Source organism: Scyliorhinus torazame, chromosome 19, assembly GCF_047496885.1.
Source record: "Scyliorhinus torazame isolate Kashiwa2021f chromosome 19, sScyTor2.1, whole genome shotgun sequence".
In the NCBI taxonomy this organism is placed as follows: domain Eukaryota; kingdom Metazoa; phylum Chordata; class Chondrichthyes; order Carcharhiniformes; family Scyliorhinidae; genus Scyliorhinus; species Scyliorhinus torazame.
This window is the reverse complement of record NC_092725.1, coordinates 43,981,962-44,006,781: the sequence shown is the minus strand read 5'-3', so window position 1 is coordinate 44,006,781 and position 24,820 is coordinate 43,981,962. Positions and strand designations below refer to the sequence as shown.

The 24,820-nt window shown below is 45.6% G+C and overlaps 1 protein-coding gene across 3 annotated transcripts in view; it reads left to right on the top strand.

The window, feature by feature from the left end:
- The window catches only part of LOC140396102 (aldo-keto reductase family 1 member D1-like), a 155,061-nt gene that overhangs the window by 39,033 nt on the left and 91,208 nt on the right, over positions 1–24,820 (top strand). For all 3 annotated transcript variants that reach the window (XM_072484214.1, XM_072484212.1, XM_072484215.1), the window contains one exon: positions 770–886. In XM_072484214.1, the coding sequence (XP_072340315.1) occupies positions 770–886 (117 nt within the window). The remainder of the gene's footprint in view (positions 1–769; positions 887–24,820) is intronic.

The following is a 24,820-nucleotide window of genomic DNA, read 5'->3' as shown; positions in this document are numbered from 1 at the left end:
GCACCTTCTCCAAAGCATCCACATCCTTCTTATGATGAGGCGACCAGAACTGGACACAATATTCCAAGTGTGGTTTAACCAGGGTTTTATAAAGCTGCAGCAAACCCTTGCGGCTCTTAAACTCAATCCCCCTGTTAATGAAAGCCAACACACCATACGCCTTCTTAACAACCCTATCAACCTGGGTGGCAACTTTGAGGGATCTATGTACTTGGACCCCAAAATCCCTCTATTCCTCCACACTTCCAAGAATCCTGCCTTTAACCCTATATTCAGCATTCAAATTCGACCTTCCAATTTATCTGTGTTAAACTCCATCTACCACTTCTCAGGCCAGCTCTGCATCCTGTCAATGTCCTGTTGCAACCTGCAACAGCCCTCAACACTATCTACAACTCCATCAACCTTCATGTCGTTGGCAAACTTATTAACCCACCCTTCCACTTCCTCATCCAAGTCATTTATAAAAACCACAAAGAGCAGAGGTCCCAGAACAGATCCCCGCGGGACACCACTGGTCACCGACTTGCAGGCGGAATACTTTCCATCCACTACCACTCGCTGTCTTGTTTCTGCCAGCCAATTCTGAATCCAGACACCCATATTTCCCTATATTTGGACAGCTATCGTCTCTCTCCCACAGCACAAACCTGCACAATTTGCAATTTAGCACAATATGAACTGTTATATTATGAAGTTTTCACAATATGCAGTATTGTAGAATGTGACAGTATTGCTTCAGTATAATGGATGAACTTTACATTTTCAGCTCTGGAACACCTTTCACCCACCAGAGATGGTACGACCCAGCCTGGAGAAATCCCTCAAACTTTTAAACTTTGATTATATCGACCTGTACATCATTGAGCTTCCATTGGCTTTTAAGGTGAGTCAATATTCGACATGGTGTTGAAGAGATTGCCCAATTAACATTCCGCATTGCTTCCCCTCAATGGTGTTGCCTCTAGTGGCCGTCCAATTTACCAGGCGCTGGCTGCTCTCCGCCATTGATTCACAATCTCCATTTTTACATGGGTAAATCTGGGCAATGAGCACCAATAGGCATTTCAACTACAGGGGGCTGTGCATGTGAACTCAGTGATGTCTATAGATTGCGATCAGGGATAGGAATCTGGGCTAATTTGCACGTTTTTATCTCTGAGTGTTGAGGTTAACGGTTTTCTACAGGAATTCTATAGGAATATCCAGATTAGCATGTGAGCCACACTCAATGTTCCTGACCATCCACCAAGAAGGCACCAAGCATTGGACTGGGGCACATTGATTCACCAATAATAATTATATGAGATTATATGATAACTGTTAAATTATGTTGCAATTGTTGGTGAGGCCGCATCTGGAATATTGTGTTCAGTTTTGATTGCCTTGCCACAGGCAAGATGTTATCAACTGGAGAGAGTGCAGAAGAGATTTACAAGGCCAAGACTCAAAGGACTGAGTTAAAGGGAGAGATTGGACAGGGTAGGACATTTTTCTTTGGAGCGTATAAGATCATGAGAGGCATGGATAGGGTGAATGCACTCAGTCGTTCTCCCAGAGTTAGGGAATCAAGAACTAGAGGGCATAGGTTTAAGTTAAGAGGGGAAATAATTAATTTTTGGCTGAGCACCATTATTAATGTGACTGGAGTGAAATGGGGGGATTGATTACCCAAAGCACATCAGCAAATAAAGGGGAATTCAAGAAATTCACAACTTCTCCAACAGTTCATGGGTCATCCTCACTGTCTATGCGGAGTCTGTACGTTCTCCCCGCGTGTGCCTGGGTTTCCTCCTGGTGCTCCGGTGTCCTCCCACAGTCCAAATATGTGCAGGTTAGGTGGATCGGCCATGATAAATTGCCCTTAGTGTCCAAAATTGCCCTTAGTGTTGGGTGGGGTTACTGAGTAATGGGGATAGGGTGGAGGTGTGGGCTTGGGTAGGGAGTTCTTTCCAAGAGCCGGTGCAGACTCGATGGGCCGAATGGCCTCCTTCTGCACTGTACATTCTATGAAATCGATGAATCCTGAACATTCTTATTGGAGAGAATTCTCAGGGACAGGATTTATACCCATTTGGAAACAAATAGACTCATAAGCGACAGACAGCATGGTTTTGCGAAGGGGAGGTGACAAAGATGATTAATGAGGGGAGGGCGGTGGATGATGTTTACATGGACATCAATAAAGCCTTTAACAAGGTGCCTCATGGCAGACTGGTATAAAAGGTGAAGTAACACAGGATCAGAGGTGGGTGGTAAGATGGATACAGAACTGGCTCGGTCACAGAAGGCAAAGATTAGCAGTAGAAGGGTGTTTTCCTGAATGGAAGTTTGTGACTAGTGGTGTTCCACAGGGAGCTGTGCTTGGGCCTCTGTTGTTTGTGGTGTACATAAACGCTTTGGAGGAAAATGTAGCCGGTCTGATTAATAGGTTCGCGGATGACACCAAGGTTGGTGGAGTGACAGTGTTGAGGATTGTCAGAAGACACAGCAGGACATGGATACATTGGGGATTTGGGCAGAGAAATGCAAATGGAGTTTAATCTGAACAAATTTCAGCCAATGGTTTAGCTCAGTGGGCTAGACAGATGGCTTGTGATGCAGAACAAGGCCAGCAGCGCGGGTTCAATTCCCATACCAGTTTACCCAAACAGGCGCCGGAATGTGGCGATTGGGGACTTTTCACAGTAACTTCATACTTGTTGCAATAAAAGGCTATTATTATTATAAAATGCATTTTGGTAGGTCTAACATAGAGGGGAAATATACATAAATGGCAAAACTGTTAGGAATATAGAAAGTCACAGAGATTTGGGCATGCATGTCTACAGACCATTGAAGGTGGTAATACAAGTGGACAAGATAGTCAAGAAAGCATACGTAATGCTTGCCTTCATTGGACGGGGCATCGAGTATCAAAACTGCCAAGTCATACTACAGTTGTATAGAACCTTGGTAAGGCCCCAGTTGGAATATTGCGCACAATTCTGGTCACCACACTACCAGAAGGATGTGGGGGCTTTGGAGAGGGTACACAGGAGGTTTACCAGGATGTTGCCTGGTCTGGAGGGTGTGAGCTATGTGGAGAGGCTGAATAGACTGGGACTGTTTTCATTATAAAGACGGAGATTGAGGGGTGACCTGATAGAGGTCTACAAGATTATGAGGGCATGGATAGAGTAGATGGGCAGGCACTCTTTCCCAGGGTGGAGTGGTCAGTCACCAGGGGGCATAGGTTTAAGGTCCATGGGGCAAGGTTTACATAGCACTTAGAATATAGAACAGCACAGTACAGGCCCTTTGGCCCACGATGTTATGCTAACCATTTATCCCAATCAAGATCAACCTAACCGACACGCCTGTCCAAGCGTTGCTAAAATGTTGCCAATGACTCTGACTCCACCACCTCTGCTGGCAGTGCATTCCACGCGCCACTACTCTCTGTGTAAAGAACCTACCTCTGATATCTCCCCTATACCTTCCTCCAATACCCTTAAAATTATGTCCCCTCATGACAGCCATTTCCGCCCTAGTGAAAGGTCTCTGGCTATCCATTCTATCCATGCCTCTCATCACCTTGTACACCTCTATCAAGTCACCCGTCTGCCTTCTTCGCTCCAGTGAGAAAAGTCCTAGCTCCCTCAACCTTTCTTCACAAGACATGCCCTCCAGTGCAGGCAGCATCCTGGTAAATCTCCTCTGTACCCTCTCCACAGCATCCACATCTTTCCTATAATGAGGCGACCAGAACTGGACACAATATTCCAAGTGTGGTTTAACCAGGGTTTTATAAAGCTGCAGCAAAACCTCACAGCTCTTAAACTCAATCCCCCTGTTAATGAAAGCCAACACACCATAATCCTTCAGCAGCACGGTAGCATTGTGGATAGCACAATTGCTTCACAGCTCCAGGTTCCCAGGTTCGATTCCAGCTTGGGTCACTGTCTGTGCGGAGTCTGCACATCCTCCCCGTGTGTGCGTGGGTTTCTTCCGGGTGCTCTGGTTTCCTCCCACAGTCCAAAGATGTGCAGGTTAGGTGGATTGGCCGTGATAAATTGCCCTTAGTGTCCAAAATTGCCCTTAGTGTTGGGTGGGGTAGCTTGGTTGTGGGGATAGGGTGGAGGTGTTGACTTTGGGTAGGGTGCTCTTTCCAGGAGCCGGTGCAGACTCGATGGGCTGGGTGACTTCCTTCTGCACTGTCAATTCTATGAAACCCTATCAACTTTGAGGGATCTATGTACGTGGACCCCAAGATCCCTCTGTTCCTCCACATTTCCAAGAATCTTGCCTTTAACCCTGTATTCAGCATTCAAATTCGACCTTCCAAAATGAATCACTTCACATTTATCTGGGTTAAACTCCATCTGCCACTTCTCAGCCAGCTCTGCATCCTGTCAATGCCCTGTTGTAATCTGCAACAGCCGTCAACACTATTTACAGCTCCACCAACCTTCGTGTCATCGGCAAACTTACTAACCCACTCTTCCACTTCCTCATCCAAGTAATTTATAAAAACCACAAAGAGCAGAGGTCCCAGAACAGGACACCACTCGTCACCGACCTCCAATATCCGACCTGTTAATATCAACCTATCCGAGTCTATTAACCTGGTTCATGCTGTTCTCATGAGCAACAAGGTTCCTCTCTCTGGTGAATACTGAAGCTAAATATTCATTTCGAACCTCCCCTCCCTTCTCAGACTCTAGGCACAAGTTCCCTCCACTATCCCTGATCGGCCCTACTCTCACTCTGATCATCCTCTTATTTCTCACATAAGTGTAGAACGCCTTGGGGTTTTCCTTAATCTTTCCCACCAGGACTTTTTCATGCCCCCTTCTAGCTCTCCTAAGTGCATTTTTGAGTTCCTTCCTGGCTACCTTGTAACCCTCTAGAGCTGTGCCAGGTCCTTGCTTCATAGAACATAGAACATAGAAAATACAGCACAGAACAGGCCCTTCGGCCCACGATGTTGTGCCGAACCTTTGTCCTAGATTAATCATAGATTATCATTGAATTTACAGTGCAGAAGGAGGCCATTCGGCCCTTTGAGTCTGCACCAGCTCTTGGAAAGAGCATCCTACCCAAACTCAACACCTCCACCCAACACCAAGGGCAATTTGGACATTAAGGGCAATTTATCATTGGCCAATTCACCTAACCCGCACATCTTTGGACTGTGGGAGGAAACCGGAGCACCCGGAGGAAACCCACGCAGACACGGGGAGGACATGCAGACTCTGCACAGACAATGACCCAAGCCGAAATCGAACCTGGGACCATGGAGCTGTGAAGCAATTGTGCTATCCACAATGCTACCGTGTTGCCCTTAAGAACAAATAAATCTACACTATATCATTTTACCGTAATCCATGTACCTATCCAATAGCTGCTTGAAGGTCCCTAATGTTTCCGACTCAACTACGTCCACAGGCAGTGCATTCCATGCCCCCACTACTCTCTGGGTAAAGAACCTACCTCTGATATCCCTCCGATATCTTCCACCTTTCACCTTAAATTTATGTCCCCTTGTAATGATTTGTTCCACCCGGGGAAAAAGTCTCTGACTGTCTACTCTATCTATTCCCCTGATCATCTTATAAACCTCTATCAAGTCGCCCCTCATCCTTCTCCGTTCTAATGAGAAAAGGCCGAGCACCCTCAACCTTTCCTCGTAAGACCTACTCTCCATTCCAGGCAACGTCCTGGTAAATCTTCTTTGCACCTTTTCCAGAGCTTCCACATCCTTCCTAAAATGAGGCGACCAGAACTGTACACAGTACTCCAAATGTGGCCTTACCAAGGTTTTGAACAGCTGCATCACGGCTCTTAAGTTCAATCCCTCTGCTAATGAACGCTAGCACATCATAGGCCTTCTTCACAGCCCTATCCACTTGAGTGGCAACTTTCAAAGATGTATGAACATAGACCCCAAGATCTCTCTGCTCCTCCACATTGCCAAGACCCCTACCGTTAACCCTGTATTTCGCATTCATATTTGTCCTTCCAAAATGGACAACCTCACACTTTTCAGGGTTAAACTCCATCTGCCACTTCTCAGCCCAGCTCTGCATCCTATCTATGTTTCTTTGCAGCCGACAACAGCCATCTTCACTATCCACAACACCACCAATCTTCGTATCATCTGCAAATTTACTGACCCACCCTTCAACTCCCTCATCCAAGTCATTAATGAAGATCACAAACAGCAAAGGACCCAGAACTGATCCCTGCGGTACGGCACTGGTAACTGGGCTCCAGGCTGAATATTTGCCATCCACCACCACTCTCTGACTTCTATTGGTTAGCCAGTTCGTTATTCAACTGGCCAAATTTCCCACTATCCCATGCCTCCTTACTTTCTGCATAAGCCTACCATGGGGAACCTTATCAAATGCCTTACTAAAATCTATGTACACTACATCCACTGCTCTACCTTCATCCACGTGCTTGGTCACCTCCTCAAAGAATTTAATAAGACTTGTAAGGCAAGACCTACCCCTCACAAATCCGTGCTGACTATCCCTAATCAAGCAGTGTCTTTCCAGATGCTCAGAAATCCTATCCCTCAGTACCCTTTCCATTACTTTGCCTACCACCGAAGTAAGACTAACTGGCCTGTAATTCCCAGGGTTATCCCTATTCCCTTTTTTGAACAGGGGCATAACTGGCCTGTAATTCCCAGCAACCTTCCTCAATCTTACGTAAGCTTCCTATTTGTCTTGGCTCCACTCCTCTTGTCATCCAAGGCTCCTTCTCCTTACCATTCCTTCCTCGTCTCAGTAGGACAAAACTATTCAGCACTCGCAGCAAGTGCCCCTTACACAACCCCCACATTACTGTTGTGCATTTCCCTTGAGAACAACTGTTCGCAATCTACAAAATTATGAGGGGCATAGACAGAGTGCATAGTCAGAGACAGAGGGTAGAGGGGTCAATTACTTAGGTTTAAGGTACGAGGGGCAAGGTTTAGAGGAGATGTACGAGGCAAGTTTTTTTCACCGAGGGTAGTGGCTGCATGGAACTCGCTGTCGGAGGAGGTGGTGGAAGCAGGGATGATAGTGACGTTTAAGGGCCATCTGGACAAATACATGAATAGAGGGATACGGATCCTGGAAGTGTAGAAGATTTTAGTTTAGACGTGCAGCATGGTCGACGCAGGCTTGGAGGGCTGAAGGGCCTGTTCCTGTGCTGTACTGTTCTTTGTTCTTTGTTATGCTCCTCAGCTCCTGTCTAATAGCAGTATATTTCCCCCTCCCCCAATTAAGTACCTTCCCATACTGTCTGATCCTATCCCTCTCCATGACTCTGGTAAAGGTCAAGGATTTGTGGTCACTGTCACCAAAATGCTCTCCCACTGAAACATCTGACACCTGGCCTGGTTTGTTGCCAAGCACCAAATTCAATATGGCCTTCCTCTAGTTGGCGTTTCTACATATTGAGTAAGGAATCCTTCCTGGATACACCTGACAAAATCTGCTCCATCCAAACCATTTGCACTAAGGAGGTTCCAGTCAATATTAGGGAAGCTGAAGTCATCCCTGACACCAACTCTGTTACTTCTGCAGCTTTCCAAGATCTGCCGCCCAATCTTCCTCCATCCATACTTTGATTTACATACTTTGATGCTGTCTTCACAAATGAGGAAACAAATCAGATCCCAGATATGTTGGAGAATGAAATGTTTAGTGAGAGGGAAGAACTGAGGGAGATCAACATTAGTAGAGAAATGGTGCTGGGAAAACTGATTGTATTGAAGGCGGATAAATCCCCAGGGACTGAGAATCTGCATCCCAGAGTGCTTAAGGAGGTGGCTCTGGAAATAGTGGCTGCATTGGTGGTCACCTTCCAGGATTCTATAGACTCTGGACTGTCCCTGCAGATTGGAGGGTAGCTCACGTCACTCCGATATTCAACAAGGGAGGCAGAGAGAAAGCAAGGAATTATAGACCAGTAAGCCTAACACTGGTAGTGGGGAAAATGCTTGAATCCATTATCAAGGACTTCATAGCAGAACATTTAGAAAGCAGTGGCAGGATCAGTCAGAATCAGCATGGATTTATGAAGGGAAAATCATGCTTGACAAATCTGTTGGAATTCTTTGAAGAGGTAACCAGTACAGTCAACAAGGGGGAACCAGTCATTGTGGTTATATTTGGACTTTCAGAAGTTGTTTGATAAAGTCTTGCATAAGAGATTATTGTGCAAAATTAAAGCGCATGGGATTGGGGGAAATGTATTGATGGAAAACTGGTTGGCAGAGAGGAAACAAAGAGTAGGGATTAATGGGTCCTTTTCAAATTGGCAGGCAATAACTGGTGGGGTACCACAGGGATCGGTGCAGGGACCCCAGCTATTCACAATATATATTAATGATTTGGATGAGGGAATAAAATGTAACATCTCAAAGTTGGCAGATGATACCAAATTAGGTGGGAGGGTGAATTGTGACGAGGATTCTACAGCAAGATTGGGATAGATTGGGCGAGTGGGCAAACCAATGGCAGATGCAGTATAATTTGGATAAGTGTGAGGTTATTCATTTTGGAAGCAAAAACAGCAAGGCAGATTACTACCTGAATGGTTGTTAATTGGGAGAGGAGAGTGTGCAGCGGGACCTGGGTGTCGTTGTGCACCAGTCGCTGAAGGTAAGCATGCAGGTGCAGCAGGCGGTAAAGAAGGCTGATGGTATGTTGGCCTTCATTGTGAGAGGTTTTGAGTACAGGAGCAGGGATGTGTTGCTGCAATTGTACAGGGCCTTGGTGAGGCCACACTTGGAGTATTGTGTGCAGTTTTGGTCTCCTTCTCTGAGGAAGGATGTTCTTGCTCTCGAGGAAGTGCAGCGAAGGTTTACCAGACTGATTCCAGCGATGGCGGGACTGTCATATGAGGAGAGATTGACTAGGTTAGGATTGTTCTTGCTGGAGTTCAGAAGAATGAGGGGGCTCTCATAGACTTATAAAATTCTAACAAGATTAGACAGGGTAGATGCAGGGAAGATGTTACCAATGATGGGTGTGTCCAGAACTAAGGGTCATAGTCTAAGGATTCAGGGTAAACCATTTTGGACAGAGATTAGGAGACATTTCTTCACACAAAGAGTGGTGAGCATGTGAAATTCATTACCACAGGAAGTAGTTGATGCTAAAACCTTGAATATATTCAAGAGGCGGCTGGATATAGTACTTGGGGAGAATGGGATCAAAGGTTTTGGGGAGAAAGCAGGATTAGGCTATTGAGTTGGATGATCAGCCATGATCGTGATGAATGGCGGAGCAGGCTCGAAGGGCCAAAAGGCCTCCTCCTGCTCCTATCTTCTATGTATCTCTCTGCTGCTATTGGGAAGTCTATAGAAAACTCCCAATAAAGTGACTGCTCCTTTCTGGTTTCTGACTTCCACCCATACTGACTCAATAGACAAACCCTCCTCGACTACCTCGTTTTCTGCAGCTGTGATGCACTCCCTAATTAACAGTGCCACTCCCCCTCCTCTTTTACCTCCCTCCCTATTCTTTTTAAAACATCTAAACCCCTGACCATCTAACAACCATTCCTGCCGCTGTGAAATCCATGTCTCCGTAATGGCCACAACATCGTAGGTCCAAGTACTGATCCATGCTCTAAGTTCATCTCCCTTATTCATGACACTCCTTGCATTGAAACAGACACACTTTAACCCATCCCACTGAGTGCAACTTTGTCCTATCAACTGTCTATCTTTCTTCACAGACTCGCTGCATACTATTTCTGCCTGTTCAACAGCTAACCTATCCTCTGATCCGTAGCACCGGTTCCCATCCCCCTGCCAAACTAGTTTTGCCTTCCCTTCTGCACCAGCCCTGTAGCCACATGTTCAGCTGCACCCGCTCTCTGTTCCTTGCCTCACATGCACGTGGCACCAGTAGCAATCCTGAGATCACTACTCTACTGGTCCTGCTCTTTAGCTTCCAATCTAACTCCCTAAAATCACTTTTTAAATTCTCATCCCATTTTTGCCTCTCACTAATACATCCATTTGCTTCCAAATGGGAGTAGATCCTGTCTCGAAGAATTCTCTCCAGTAATTTCCCTACCACTGATGTAAGGCTCACCGGCCTGTAGTTCCCTGGATTATCCTTGCTACCCTTCTTAAACAGAGGAATAACATTGGCTATTCTCCAGTCTTCCAGGACATCATCTGAAGACAGTGAGTATCCAAAGATTTCTGTCAAGGCCTCAGCAATTTCCTCTCTAGCCTCCTTCAGTATTCTGGGGTAGATCCCATCAGGCCCTGGGATAGACTTAGCTACCTGGGATGCCCAACACCTCGTCTTTTGGGATCTCAATATGACCCAGGCTATCTACACACCCTTCTCCAGACACAACATCTACTAATTCCTTCTCTTTGGTGAATACTGATGCAAAGTATTCATTTAGTACCTCGCCCATTTCCTCTGGCTCCACACATAGATTCCCTTGCCTATCCTTCAGTGGGCCAACCCTTTCCCTGGCTACCCTCTTGCTTTTTATGTACGTGTAAAAAGTCTTGGGATTTTCCTTAACCCTATTTGCCAATGACTTTTCGTGACCCATTCTAGCCCTCCTGACTCCTTGCTTAAGTTCCTTCCTACTTTCCTGATATTCCACACAGGCTTCGTCTGTTCCCAGCCTTTTAGCCCTGACAAATGCCTCCTTTTTTTTTTTGACGAGGCCTACAATATCTCTCGTTATCCAAGGTTCCCGAAAATTGCTGTATTTATCCTTCTTCCTCACAGGAACATGCTGGTCCTGAATTCCTTTCAACTGACACTTGAAAGTCTCCCACATGTCAGATGTTGATTTACCCTCAAACATCCGCCCCCAATCTATGTTCTTCAGTTCCCGCCTAATATTGTTATAATTAGCCTTCCCCCAATTTAGCACATTCACCCTAGGACCACTCTTATCCTTGTCCACCAGCACTTTAAAACTTACTGAATTGTGGTCACTGTTCCCAAAATGCTGAAACTTCTACCACCTGGCTGGGCTCATTCCCCAATACCAGGTCCAGTACAGTCCGTTCCCTAGTTGGACTGTCTACATATTGTTTTAAGAAGCTCTCCTGGATGCTCCTTACAAACTTTGCCCCATCTAAGCCCCTGGCACTAAGTGAGTCCCAGTCAATATTGGGGAAGTTGAAGTCTCCCATCACCACAACCCTGTTGCTTTTACTCTTTTCCAAAATCTGTCTACCTATCTGCTCCTCTATCTCCTGCTGGCTGTTGGGAGGCCTGTAGTAAACCCCCAACATTGTGACTGCACCCTTCTTATTCTTGATCTCTACTCATATAGCCTCACTGCCCTCTGAGGTGTCCTCCCGTAGTACAGCTGTGATATTCTGCCTAACCAGTAGCGCAACTCCGCCACCCCTTTTACATCCCCCTCTATCCCGCCTGAAACATCTAAATCCTGGAACGTTTAGCTACCAATCCTGCCCTTCCCTCAACCAGGTCTCTGTAATGGCAACAACGGCATAGTTCCAAGTACTAATCCAAGCTCGAAGTTCATCTGCCTTACCCGTAATACTTCTTGCATTAAAACATATGCACTTCAGGCCACCAGACCCGAGATGTAAAAGGAAAAAGAAAATTGAAGATGAAATACCCTTAGGCCCTTAAACTATATATACACTGCTGCTACTCTCTCAACTGAATCCTCTAAAATTGGTGATTCTGCTGAATGATACAAATATAGCTTGATGCCCCCCCCCCCAAAAAAAAAAACAACAACTCTTACCCTACAGAATGTAGCTGAGATTCTGCCCTGTGAACCAGCTGGAACTCCGCCCTCTGACTCTGCTCCCAGTCAGCTGTACTCTTTGTAAACTCCCAGCTCCTCTCATGCTCTTCGAGGAAGTGTAGGAAATGAAAGGAGCACTTTTCTCCCTCCACACCAAACTCCCTCAGACACAAACTCCCACTTTAGCACTCTAATGCAGCCCAAAGTCAGCACTCCAGTGTAAACAAAGTAAGCACTTTAAGATTGTCCACCTTTTATACTGTCTGACTTGACCCTCTGAAAACTGGCTTAATCCAATAAAACAATTAACAAGCTTCAGCTGCAAGTAGAGCTTAAACTCTGTTTAAAGCTAGTTTAAAACTCACCATCTTCCAACCAAAACAGAAACTATTAAGTTAACTTACTAAATAAAAGACTAGACTTTAGATAAAAATGAACCCTTAATATCTGTCAGTCACTGAACTCCCACTTTAGCATTCTTCTGCAGCCCAAAATCAACACTCCAGTGGAGATGTGCGAGGCAGGTTTTTATGCAGAGGGTGGTGAGTGCCTGGAACGTATTGGCATGGGAGGTTGTGGAAGCAGATACATTAAAGGCTTTCAAAAGGCATCTACCCATGGATAGAATGGGTATAGCGGGATACGGCACAAGGAAGTGCTTAGGGTTTTGGCAAAGGTTGGTGCAGGCATGAAGGGTCGACGGGCCTGTTCCTGTGCTGTACTGTTCTTTGTTCGTTGTTCTTTTGTTCTATTCAGAGTTTGTTTCAGAGACATTCCTAATATCAGCAATTTGTGTCACTGGACAGTGTTACAGAAGAAAATATTGATGAGAGGAATTTGGAGAAATATGTGTCATGTCTGAGAACATAGAGCCTAATAACCAGGGCAAAATGAATAGAGCACTCAATTTGTTGCATTAGGAGAAGGGCCTGACGACCTTCCTCATTGCAATTAATTACATCCAGCTGCAGAGACAATTGTGCACCTCGATGGGCCAGGCCCTCCAAATTTCAGACAACCTCCCTCACTGGACAAACCCTGAGAAGGAGACCCACAACCACCCATGTTATTCACGTGGAGGCAGGAGAAGCACTCCTTCTCACTTTACAGCAAGTAGATTATTTATCCGTTGCATGTCTCTGCTTTGGTGGCAGACTCTGAGAAGACAGATGCCACCAACTATGGTGGGTTAAAGGTGTTCCAGAGCTGAAAACGTAAAGTTCATCCATCATACTGTCACATTCTGCAATATAACATATTGTTAAATTTAACAATATAACTGTTACACAGAGGGTGGTAAGTATGTGGAAAGAACTGGCGAAGGAAGTGGTTGAAGCAAGGACATTGACAATATTTTCAAGGCATTTGGACAGATACATGGATAGGAAAGATTTAGAGGGATATGGATCAAATGCAGGCAAATGGGATTAGCTTAGATGGGCTTTTTGGTTGGCATGGACCAGTTTGGGCCAAAGGGCCTGTCTCCATGCCGTAGCTTACAAAGAACAAAGAAAAATTACAGCACAGGAACAGGCCATTCGGCCCTCCAAGCCCGCACCGATCCAGATCCTCTATCTAAAACTGTCGCCTATTTTCTAAGGACCTGTAGCCCTCTGCTCCCTGCCCATTCATGTATCTGTCTAGATACATCTTAAATGACACTATCGTGCCCGCCTCTACTACCTCCGCCGGCAATGCGTTCCAGGCACCCTCTACCCTCTGCGTAAAGAACTTTCCACGCATATCTCCTTTAAACTTTTCCCCTCTCACCTTGAACCCCTAGTAATTGAGTCCCCCACTCTGGGAAAAAGCTTCTTGCTATCCACCCTGTCTATACCTCTCATGATTTTGTAGACCTCAACCTCCGTCTTTCTAATGAAAATAATTCTAATCTACTCAACCTCTCTTCATAGCTAGCATCCTCCATACCAGGCAACATCCTGGTGAACCTCCTCTGCACCTTCTCCAAAGTATCCGCATCCTTTTGGTAATGTGGCGACCAGAACTGGACGCAGTATTCCTAATGTGGCCGAACCACTTGACTTAGATTACTATTTTTAAGTTGATTTGAATTACTATTTCATAATTTTAAAATCTCACTCAAATAACTATTTTGGGTTGATTTAAATTATTATTTTAAAGTTGATTTAAATAACTTTTTTATTTGTAATTAAATAACTTTTTAAATTTCAATTAAATAACTATTTAATTTGTTGTAAAATCAAGCAAAATAAATACTCAGGGATAAAGCTACTTGAATAGTACATGGGGATTGGTTTTAATCTGACACAAAAACATCTTTCTCAAGTTTAATTTCAAAGGTTTAATTTAAAGGAAAAATTCATGGCAGGACAGATCCAAGGCATGGTCTGCTCCTCTTGCTCCATGTGGCAGGCTGGGGACAGTTCCTGCCCCAGGGTCAGCATGTGTGCAGGAAGTGTCTCCAGTTACAGTTCCTGGAAGCTCGAGTTTCAGAGCTGGAGTGGCGGCGGCTGGAGACATGCGAGTCGGATAGCACGTGTAGAGAGGTGGTCACACCGCAAGCTCAGGCTCCGCAGGCAGGAAGGGAATGGGTGACCAGACAAAGCAAGAGAGCGAGGCAGGTAGTGCAGGAATCTCCTGTGGCCATTCCCTTGCAGAACAGATATACCGCTTTGGATACTGCTGAGGGGAATGGCCTGTCAGGGGAAAACAGCAACAGCCAAACTTGTGGCACCACGGTTGGTTCTGTTGCAGAGGGGACGGGTGATAAGTGTGACAGTGCAATAGTTATAGGGGATTCAATTGTAAGGGGAATAAACAGGCATTTCTGTGGCCGCAAACGAGACTCCAGGATGGTTTATTGCCTCCCTGGTGCTGGGGTCAAGGATGTCTCGGAGCGGGTACTGGACATTCTGGAGGGGGAGGGTGAACAGCCAGTGGTCATGGTACACATCGGTACAAACGACATAGGTAAAAAAAGGGATGAGGTCCTAAAAGCAGAATACAGCGAGCTAGGAAGGAAGTTAAGAAAATCAGACCTCGAAGGTAGTGATCTCAGGATTACTAACGATGCCACGTGCTAGTCAGACTAGAAATGACAGGATATATGGAATGAATACATGGCTGAAGGGATGGTGTCAGGGGGAGGGTTTCAGATTCCTGGGGCATTGGGACCGGTTCTGGGGGAGATGGGACTTGTACAAACTGGACGGGTTACACCTGGGCAGGACTGGAACTGATGACCTAGACTATTTGCTAGAGCGGTTGGGGAGTGTTTAAACTAATGTGGCAGGGGGATGGGAACCAATGCAGGAAATCAGAAGGTAGTAAAACAATTGCAGAAACAAAAGGCAGGAAGGGGGAAAGTGTCAGGCAGAGAAGCCGTAGTCAAAAATCAAAAAGGGCGACAGTACAAGCTACAGTGACTGAGGGGAGCTCAGTTAATAGGCCCAGTAATAATAAAAGGAATAAAACGGGAAGTAAAAACATAAATCTTCCCGTAACAGCCACCCCGAACATGCGTCGGAATGTGGCGACTAGGGGCTTTTCACAGTAACTTCATTTGACGCCCACCTGTGACAATAAGCGATTTTCATTTCATTCATTTTCAAATGGAAAGCGACGCGGCAGGTTGTTACATGAAGATATGGGTTCAATGACAAGAAAAATTAGGAGAAACGTTAAGAGGAAAAATAACTTAGGAGGAATTACTGATCAAGGTGTTAAGATTCAAAGCAGAGGATTAAAAGCCAACATAAGTGTACTTTACCTGAATGCGTGTAGTATTCGGAATAAGGTAAATGAGTTGATGGCGCAAATCATCGTGAATGACTATGATTCAGTGGCCATTACTGAAACATGGTTAAAGGATGGTCACGACTGGGAGTTAAATATCCAAGGGTATCAAACTACTTGGAAGGACAGAGTGGATGGTAAAGGAGGTGGTGTAGCTCTGTTATTTAAGGATGACATCCAGGCAATTAGTAAAGGATGACATTGGTGCTATGGAGGATAAGGTTGAATCCATTTGGGTGGAAATCAGGAATAATAAGGTGAAAACGTCACTGATAGGAGTAGTCTATAGGCCACCAAATAGTAACAATGTGGTGGGGCAGGCAATAAACAAAGAAATAACTGATGCATGTAGAAATGGTACAGCAGTTATCATGGGGGATTTTAATCTACATGTCGATTGGTTTAACCAGGTCGGTCAAGGTAGTCTTGAGGAGGAGTTTATAGAATGTATCCGCGATAGTTTCCTAGAACAGTATGAAATGGAACCTACGAGGGAAGAAGCGGTCCTAGATCTGGCCCTGTTAATGAGACAGGATTGATCAATGATCTCATAGTTAGGGATCCTCTCGGAAGGAGCGATCACAAGATGGTGGAATTTAAAATACAGATGGAGGGTGAGAAGGTAAAATCAAATACTAGTGTTTTGTGCTTAAACAAAGAAGATTACAATGGGATGAGAGAAGAGGTAGACTGGTAGCAAAGACTTTATGGTGAAAGAGCTGAGGAACAGTGGAGAACCTTCCAAGCGATCTTTCACATTGCTCAGCAAAGATTTATACCAACAAAAAGGAAGGACGGTAGAAAGAGGGAAAATCGACCGTGGATATCTAAGGAAATAAGGGAGAGTATCAAATTGAAGGAAAAAGCATACAAAGTGGCAAAGATTAGTGGGAGACTAGAGGACTGGGAAATTTTTAGGGGGCAACAGAAAGCTACTAAAAAAGCTAAAAAGTAGAGTAAAATAGATTATGAGAGCAAACTTGCTCAGAATATAAAAACAGACAGTAAAAATTTTGACAAATATATGAAACAAAAAAGAGTGGCTAAGGTCCTTTAGAGGTTGAGAAGGGAGATTTAATAATGGGAGATGAGGAAATGGCTGAGAAACTGAACAGGCATGCCAGTGACTGATGGAAATGAGGCTATGACAGGTGCTGACCTTGAGATTATTGTTATTGCGAAGGAAGTAGTGATGGGCAAGCTAATGGAGCTAAAGGTAGACAAGTCTCCTGGCCCTGATGGAATGCATCCCAGAGTGCTAAAAGAGATGGCTAGGGAAATTGCAAATGCACTAGTGATAATTTGCCAAAATTCACGAGACTCTGGGGTGGTCTCGGTGGATCGGAAATTAGCAAACGTGACACCACTGTTTTAAAAAGGAGGTAGGCAGAAATCAGGTAATTATAGGCCAGTTAGTTTAACTTCGGTAGTAGGGAAGATGCTGGAATCTATCATCAAGGAAGAAATAGCGAGGCATCTGGATGGAAATTGTATCATTGCGCAGTCGCAGCATGGGTTCATAAAGGGCAGGTCGTGCCTCACTAATTTAGTGGAATTTTTTGAGGGCATTACCAGTGCAGTAGATAACGGGGAACCAATGGATGTGGTATATCTGGATTTCCAGAAAGCTTTTGACAAGGTGCCACGCAAAAGATTGCTGCAGAAGAAATAGGAGAGGCGTTGAATGAATACTTTTCTTCAGTGTTCACCAAGGAGAGGGGCCATGTTTTTGAGGATGAGAGTGTGATACAGGCGGGTAGGCTGGAGGAGGTAGATGTTCTGAGGAAGGATGTATTAGCAATTTTGAAAAACCTGAGGGTCGACAAGTCCCCTGGGCCAGATGGGATATATCCAAGGATTCTTTGGGAGGCAAGGGATGAGATTGCAGAGCCTTTGGCTTTGATCTTTGGGTCCTCACTGTCCACGGGGATAGTGCCAGAGGACTGGAGAGTGGCGAATGTTGTTCCTCAGTTCAAGAAAGGGAATAGGAATGACCCTGGTAATTATAGGCCAGTTATTCTTATTTCGGTGGTCGGTAAGTTAATGGAAATGGTCCTGAAGGACAGGATTTATGACCATTTGGAAAGATGCAGCTTAATCCGGGATGGTCAACAAGGATTCGTGAAGGGTAAGTCTTGCCTCACAAATTTGATTGAATTCTTTGAGGAGGTAACTAAGTGTGTAGATGAAGGGAGAGCAGTTGATGTCGTATACATGGATTTTAGTAAGGCATTTGATAAGGTTCCCCATGGTCGACTCATGAAGAAAGTAAGGAGGTGTGGGATAGAGGGAAACTTGGCCAATTGGATAAGTAACTGGCTATCACATAGAAGACAGAGGGTAATAGTGGATGGAAAATGTTCAGACTGGAGACCAGTTACCAGCGGTGTACCACAGGGATCAGCGCTGGGTCCTCTGCTATTTGTGATTTTTATCAATGACTTGGAGGAGGGGGCTGAAGGGTGGGTCAGTAAATTTACTGATGACACCAAGATTGGTGGAGTAGTGGATGAGGTGGAGGGCTGTTGTAGGCTGCAAAGAGACATTGATAGGATGCAGAGCTGGGCTGAAAAATGGCAGATGGAGTTTAACCCTGATAAGTGAGAGGTGATTCATTTTGGTAGAAAAAATTTGAATGCGGATTACAGGGTCAACGGCAGGGTTCTGAGGAATGTGGAGGAACAGAGAGATCTCGGAGTTCATGTCCATAGATCTCTGAAAGTTGCTACCCAAGTGGATAGAGCCGTGAAGAAGGCTTATAGTGTGTTAGCGTTTATTAACAGGGGGCTTGAGTTTAAGAGCCGCGGGGTTATGCTGCAACTGTACATGACCCTGGTGAGACCACATTTGGAGTATTGTGTGCATTTCTGGTCACCTTATTAAAGGAAGGATGTGGAAGCATTGGAAAGGGTGCAAAGGAGATTTACGAGGAAGCTGCTTGGTTTGCAGGATAGGTCTTATGAGGAAAGGTTGAGGGAGCTAGGGCTTTTCTCTTTGGAGCGGAGGGGGATGAGAGGCGACTTAATTCGAGGATTATAAGATGATGAGGGGGATAGATAGAGTGGACGTTCAGAGACTATTTCCTTGGGTGGATGTAGCTGTTCCAAGAGGGCATAACTATAAGATTCAGGGTGGAAGATATAGGAGGGATGTCCGAGGTAGGTTTTTTACTCAGAGAGTGGTTAGGGTGTGGAATGGACTGCCTGCTGTGATAGTGGAGTCGGACACATTAGGAACTTTCAAGCGGTTATTGGATAGGCACATGGAGCACACCACAATGACAGGGAGTGGGATAGCTTGATCTTGGTTTCGGACAATGCTCGGCGTAACATCGAGGGCCGAAGGGCCTGTTCTGTGCTGTATGTTACAAGATAAAGATGCATGGCATTAAAGGTAAAGTAGTAGCAAGGATAGAGGATTGGTTAATTAATAGAAAGCAAAGAGTGGGGATTAATGGGTGTTTCTCTGGTTGGCAATCAGTAGCTAGTGGTCTCCCTCAGGGTTCAGTGTTGGGCCCACAACTGTTCACAATTTACATAGATGATTTGGAGTTGGGGACCAAGTGCAATGTGTCCAAGTTAGCAGATGACACTAAGGTGAGTGGTAAAGCAAAATGTGCAGAGGATACTGGAAGTCTGCAGAGGGATTTGGATAGGTTAAGTGAATGGGCTAGGGTCTGGTAGATGGAATACAATGTTGACAAATGTGAGGTTATCCATTTTGGTAGGAATAATAGCAAAAGGGATTATTATTTAAATGATAAAATATTAAAACATGCCGGTGTGCAGAGAGACCTGGGTATGCTAGTGCATGAGTCGGAAAAAGTTGGTTTACGGGTGCAACAGGTGATTAAGATATCGAATGGAATTTTGTCCTTCATTGCTAGAGGGATGGAGTTTAAGACTAGGGAGGTTATGCTGCAATTGTATAAGGTGTTAGTGAGGCCACACCTGGAGTATTATGTTCAGTTTTGGTCTCCTTACCCGAGAAAGGACGTACAGGTGCTAGAGGGTGTGCAGAGGAGATTCACAAGGTTAATCCCAGAGCTGAAGGGGTTGGATTACGAGGAGAGGTTGAGTTGACTGGGACTGTCCTCGTTGGAATTTAGTAGGATGCGGGGGGATCTTATAGAAATGTATTATGAAGGGAATAGATAGGATAGATGCGGGCAGATTGTTTCCACTGGCGGGTGAAAGCAGAACTCTGGGGCATAGCCTCAAAATAAGGGGAAGTAGATTTAGAACTGAGCTAAGGAGGAACTGCTTCACCCAAAGGGTTGTGAATCTATGGAATTCCTTGCCGAGTGAAGCAGTTGAGGCTCCTTCATTCAATGTTTTTAAGATAAAGATAGATAGTTATTTGAAGAATAAAGGGATTAAGGGTTACGGCTTTCAGGCCGAAAAGTGGAGCTGAGTCCAAAAAAGATCAGCCATGAATGGCGGAGCAGGCTCGAGGGGCCAGATGGCCTACTCCTGCTCCAAGTTCTTATGTTCTTATAAAAGTGGAGATTTTAAAAGATCGCGGCCTAGTTTGGGAGCCGTTCGGAGGAGGAGGAGCAGTCTCTGTCAGGGAGAGAACCTGAGAACATCTAAGACACTCAGAAGGTAAGAAGGTAAGGAAGTGATTTTTACTCATTTTTACTTTTATACCTTTTTCAAATTGTGTGTGTCGGGGGGAAACTGAAGTGACATCACAGAAAGGCTGTGACCTGAGTGGCTGGTTGGGAATCTACACTAAATTTAAAAAAATTAAGCATTGGTAACTAATTAAACATAATGACTGAATTATAATTTCGAGGGGTATCTAAGCCAGAGATCGGAGAGTACTATATTTAGCTTTCGCATTTATATTAGAAATCTAGTGCTAGGAACCAGATAGATTAAAAAAAATATCTAAAACATTTTTTTTAACTTTTAATTTTAATTAATTGACGCAATGTCAGTTAGAGGGGTGCAGTGCTCTGATTGTGAGATGTGGCAGGTCCAGGAGACTTCCAGCGTCCCGGATGGCTTCATCTGCAGAAAGTGCACCCAACTGAGCTCCTCACAGACCGCATGGTTCGGTTGGAGCAGCAATTGGATGCACTTAGGAGCATGCAGGTGGCGGAAAGAGTCATAGATCGCAGTTATATAAATGTGGTCACACCCAAGATGCAGGCAGAGAAATGGGTGACCACCAGAAAGGGCAGGCAGTCAGTGCAGGAATCCCCTGTGGTTGTCCCCATCTCGAACAGGTATACCCCTTTGGATAATGTCGGGGGCGATAGCCTACCAGGGGAAAACAGCAGCAGCCAGAGCAGTGACACCACGGCTGGCTCTGATGGTCAGAAGGGAGGGTCAAAGCGCAGAAGAGCAATAGTAATAGGGGACTCTCTAGTCAGGGGCACAGATAGGCACTCCTGTGGACGTGAAAGAGACTCCAGGATGGTATGTTGCCTCCCTGGTGCCAGGGTCCAGGATGTCTCCGAACGGGTAGAGGGCATCCTGAAGGGGGAGGGCAAACAGGCAGAGGTCGTTGTACATATTGGTACTAACGGCATAGGCAGGAAGGGGCATGAGGTCCTGCAGCAGGAGTTCAGGGAGCTAGGCAGTAAGTTAGAAGACAGGACCTCTAGGGTTGTAATCTTGGGATTACTCCCTGTGCCACGTGCCAGTGAGGCTAAAAATAGGAAGATAGAGCAGCTAAACATGTGGCTAAACAGCTGGTGTAGGAGGGAGGGTTTCCGTTATCTGGACCACTGGGAGCTCTTCCGGGGCAGGTGTGACCTATATAAGAAGGACAGGTTGCATCTAAACTGGAGAGGCATAAATATCCTGGCCGCGAGGTTTTTAGTGTCACACGGGAGGGTTTAAACTAGTATGGCAGGGGGGTGTGCACGGGAGCAATAGGTCAGAAGGTGAGAGCATTGAGGGAGAACTAGGGAATAGGGACAGCGTGGCTCTGAGGCAGAGCAGACAGGGTCAGGTGGCCTGAAGTGCATATGTTTTAATGCAAGAAGTATTACGGGTAAGGCAGATGAACTTCGAGCTTGGATTAGTACTTGGAACTATGATGTTGTTGCCATTTCAGAGACCTGGTTGAGGGAAGGGCAGGATTGGCAGCTAAACGTTCCAGGATTTAGATGTTTCAGGTGGGATAGAGGGGGATGTAAAAGGGGTGGCGGAGTTGCGCTACTGGTTAGGGAGAATATCACAGCTGTACTGCGGGAGAACACCTCAGAGGGCAGTGAGGCTATATGGGTAGAGATCAGGAATAAGAAGGGTGCAGTCACAATGTTGGGGGTTTACTACAGGCCTCCCAACAGCCAGCGGGAGATAGAGGAGCAGATAGGTAGACAGATTTTGGAAAAGAGTAAAAGCAACAGGGTTGTGGTGATGGGAGACTTCAACTTCCCCAATATTGACTGGGACTCACTTAGTGCCGGGGCTTAGACGGGGTGGAGTTTGTAAGGAGCTTCCAGGAGGGCACTTAAAACAATATGTAGACAGTCCGAGGGAAGGTTTCGGTACTGGATCTGGTATTGGGGAATGACCCCGGCCAGGTGGTAGATGTTTCAGTCGGGGAGCATTTCGGGAACATAGAACATGGAACATAGAACGATACAGCGCAGTACAGGCCCTTCGGCCCACGATGTTGTACCGAAACAAAAGCCATCTAACCTACACTATGCCATTATCATCCATATGCTTATCCAATAAACTTTTAACTGCCCTCAATGTTGGCGAGTTCACTACTGTTGCAGGTTGGGCATTCCACGGCCTCACCACTCTTTGCGTAAAGAACCTACCTCTGACCTCTGTCCTATATCTATTACCCCTTAGTTTAAAGCTATGTCCCCTCGTGCCAGCCATTTCCATACGCGGGAGAAGGCTCTCACTGTTCACCCTAACTAACCGCCTGATCATTTTGTATGCCTCTATTAAGTCTCCTCTTAACCTTCTTCTCTCCAACGAAAACAACCTCAAGTCCATCAGCCTTTCCTCATAAGATTTTCCCTCAATACCAGGCAACATCCTGGTAAATCTCCTCTGCACCCGCTCCAAAGCTTCCACGTCCTTCCTATAATGCGGTGACCAGAACTGTACGCAATACTCCAAATGCGGACGTACCAGAGTTTTGTACAGCTGCAACATGACCTCATGACTCCGGAACTCAATCCCTCTACCAATAAAGGCCAATACTCCATAGGCCTTCTTCACAACCATATCAACCTGGGTAGCAACTTTCAGGGATCTATGTACATGGACACCTAGATCCCTCTGTTCATCCATACTTCCAAGAACTTTACCATTAGCCAAATATTCCACATTCCTGTTATTCCTTCCAAAGTGAATCACCTCACACTTCTCTACATTAAACTCCATTTGCCACCTCTCAGACCAGCTCTGCAGCTTATCTATGTCCCTCTGTAACCTGCTACATCCTTCCACACTGTCGACAACACCACCGACTTTAGTGTCGTCTGCAAATTTACTCACCCACCCTTCTGCGCCTTCCTCGAGGTCATTGATAAAAATGACAAACAGCAACGGCCCCAGAACAGATCCTTGTGGTACGCCACTTGTAACTGAACTCCATTCTGAACATTTCCCATCAACCACCACCTTCTTTCAGTCTTCTTTCAGCTAGCCAATTTCTGATCCACATCTCTAAATCACCCTCAATCCCCAGCCTCCGTATTTTCTGCAATAGCCTACCGTGGGGAACCTTATCAAACGCTTTACTGAAATCCATATACACCACATCAACTGCTCTACCCTCGTCTACCTGTTCAGTCACCTTCTCAAAGAACTCGATAAGGTTTGTGAGGCATGTCCTACCCTTTACAAAGCCATGCTGACTATCCCTGATCATATTATTCCTATCTAGATGATTATAAATCTTGTCTCTTATAATCCCCTCCAAGACTTTACCCACTACAGACGTGAGGCTCACCGGTCTATAGTTGCCGGGGTTGTCTCTGCTCCCCTTTTTGAACAAAGGGACCACATTTGCTATCCTCCAGTCTTCTGGCACTATTCCTGTAGCCAATGATGACATAAAAATCAAAGCCAAAGGTCCAGCAATCTCTTCCCTGGCCTCCCTGAGAATCCTAGGATAAATCCCATCAGGCCCCGGGGACTTATCTATTTTCAGCCTGTCCAGAATTGCCAACACCTCTTCCCTACGTACCTCAATGCCATCTATTCTAATAGCCTGGGTCTCAGCATTCTCCTCCACAACATTATCTTTTTCCTGAGTGAATACTGACGAAAAATATTCATTTAGTATCTCGCCTATCTCTTCAGATGCCACACACAACTTCCCATCCCTGTCCTTGACTGGTCCTACTCTTACCCTAGTCATTCGCTTATTCCTGACATACCAATAGAAAGCTGTTGGGTTTTCCTTGATCCTACCTGCCAAATACTTCTCATGTCCCCTCCTTGCTCGTCTTAGCTCTCTCTTTAGATCCTTCCTCGCTACCTTGTAACTATCCATCGCCCCAACTGAAACTTCACACCTCATCTTCACATAGGCCTCCTTCTTCCTCTTAACAAGAGATTCCACTTCTTTGGTAAACCGGTTCCCTCGCTCTAAGCCTTCCTCCCTGCCTGACCGCTACGTACTTATCAAGAACACGCAGTAGCTGACCCTTGAACAAGCTCCACTTATCCAGTGTGCCCAACATTTGCAGTCTACTTCTCCAACCTATCCCCCCCAAGTCACGTCTAATGGCATCATAATTGCCCTTCCCCCAGCTATAACTCTTGCCCTGCGGTGTATACTTATCCCTTTCCATCACTAGCGTAAACGTCACCGTATTGTGGTCACTGTCCCCAAAGTGCTCTCCTACCTCCAAATCCAACACCTGACCAGGTTCATTACCCAAAATTAAATCCAACGTGGCCTTGCCTCTTGTTGGCCTGTCAACATATTGTGTCAGGAAACCCTCCTGCACACACTGTACAAAAAACGCCCCATCTAATGTACTCGAACTATATCTTTTCCAGTCAATATTTGGAAAGTTAAAGTCTCCCATAATAACTACCCTGTTACTTTCGCTCTTATCCAGGATCATCCGCGCCATCCTTTCCTCTACATCCCTAGAACTATTTGGAGGCCTATAGAAAACTCCCAACAGGGTGACCTCTCCTTTCCTGTTTCTAACCTCAGCCCATACTACCTCGGAAGATGAGTCCCCATCTAGCATCCTCTCCGCCACCGTAATACTGCTCTTGACTAGCAGCGCCACACCTCCCCCTCTTTTGCCTCCTTCTCTGAACTTACTAAAACACCTAAACCCCGG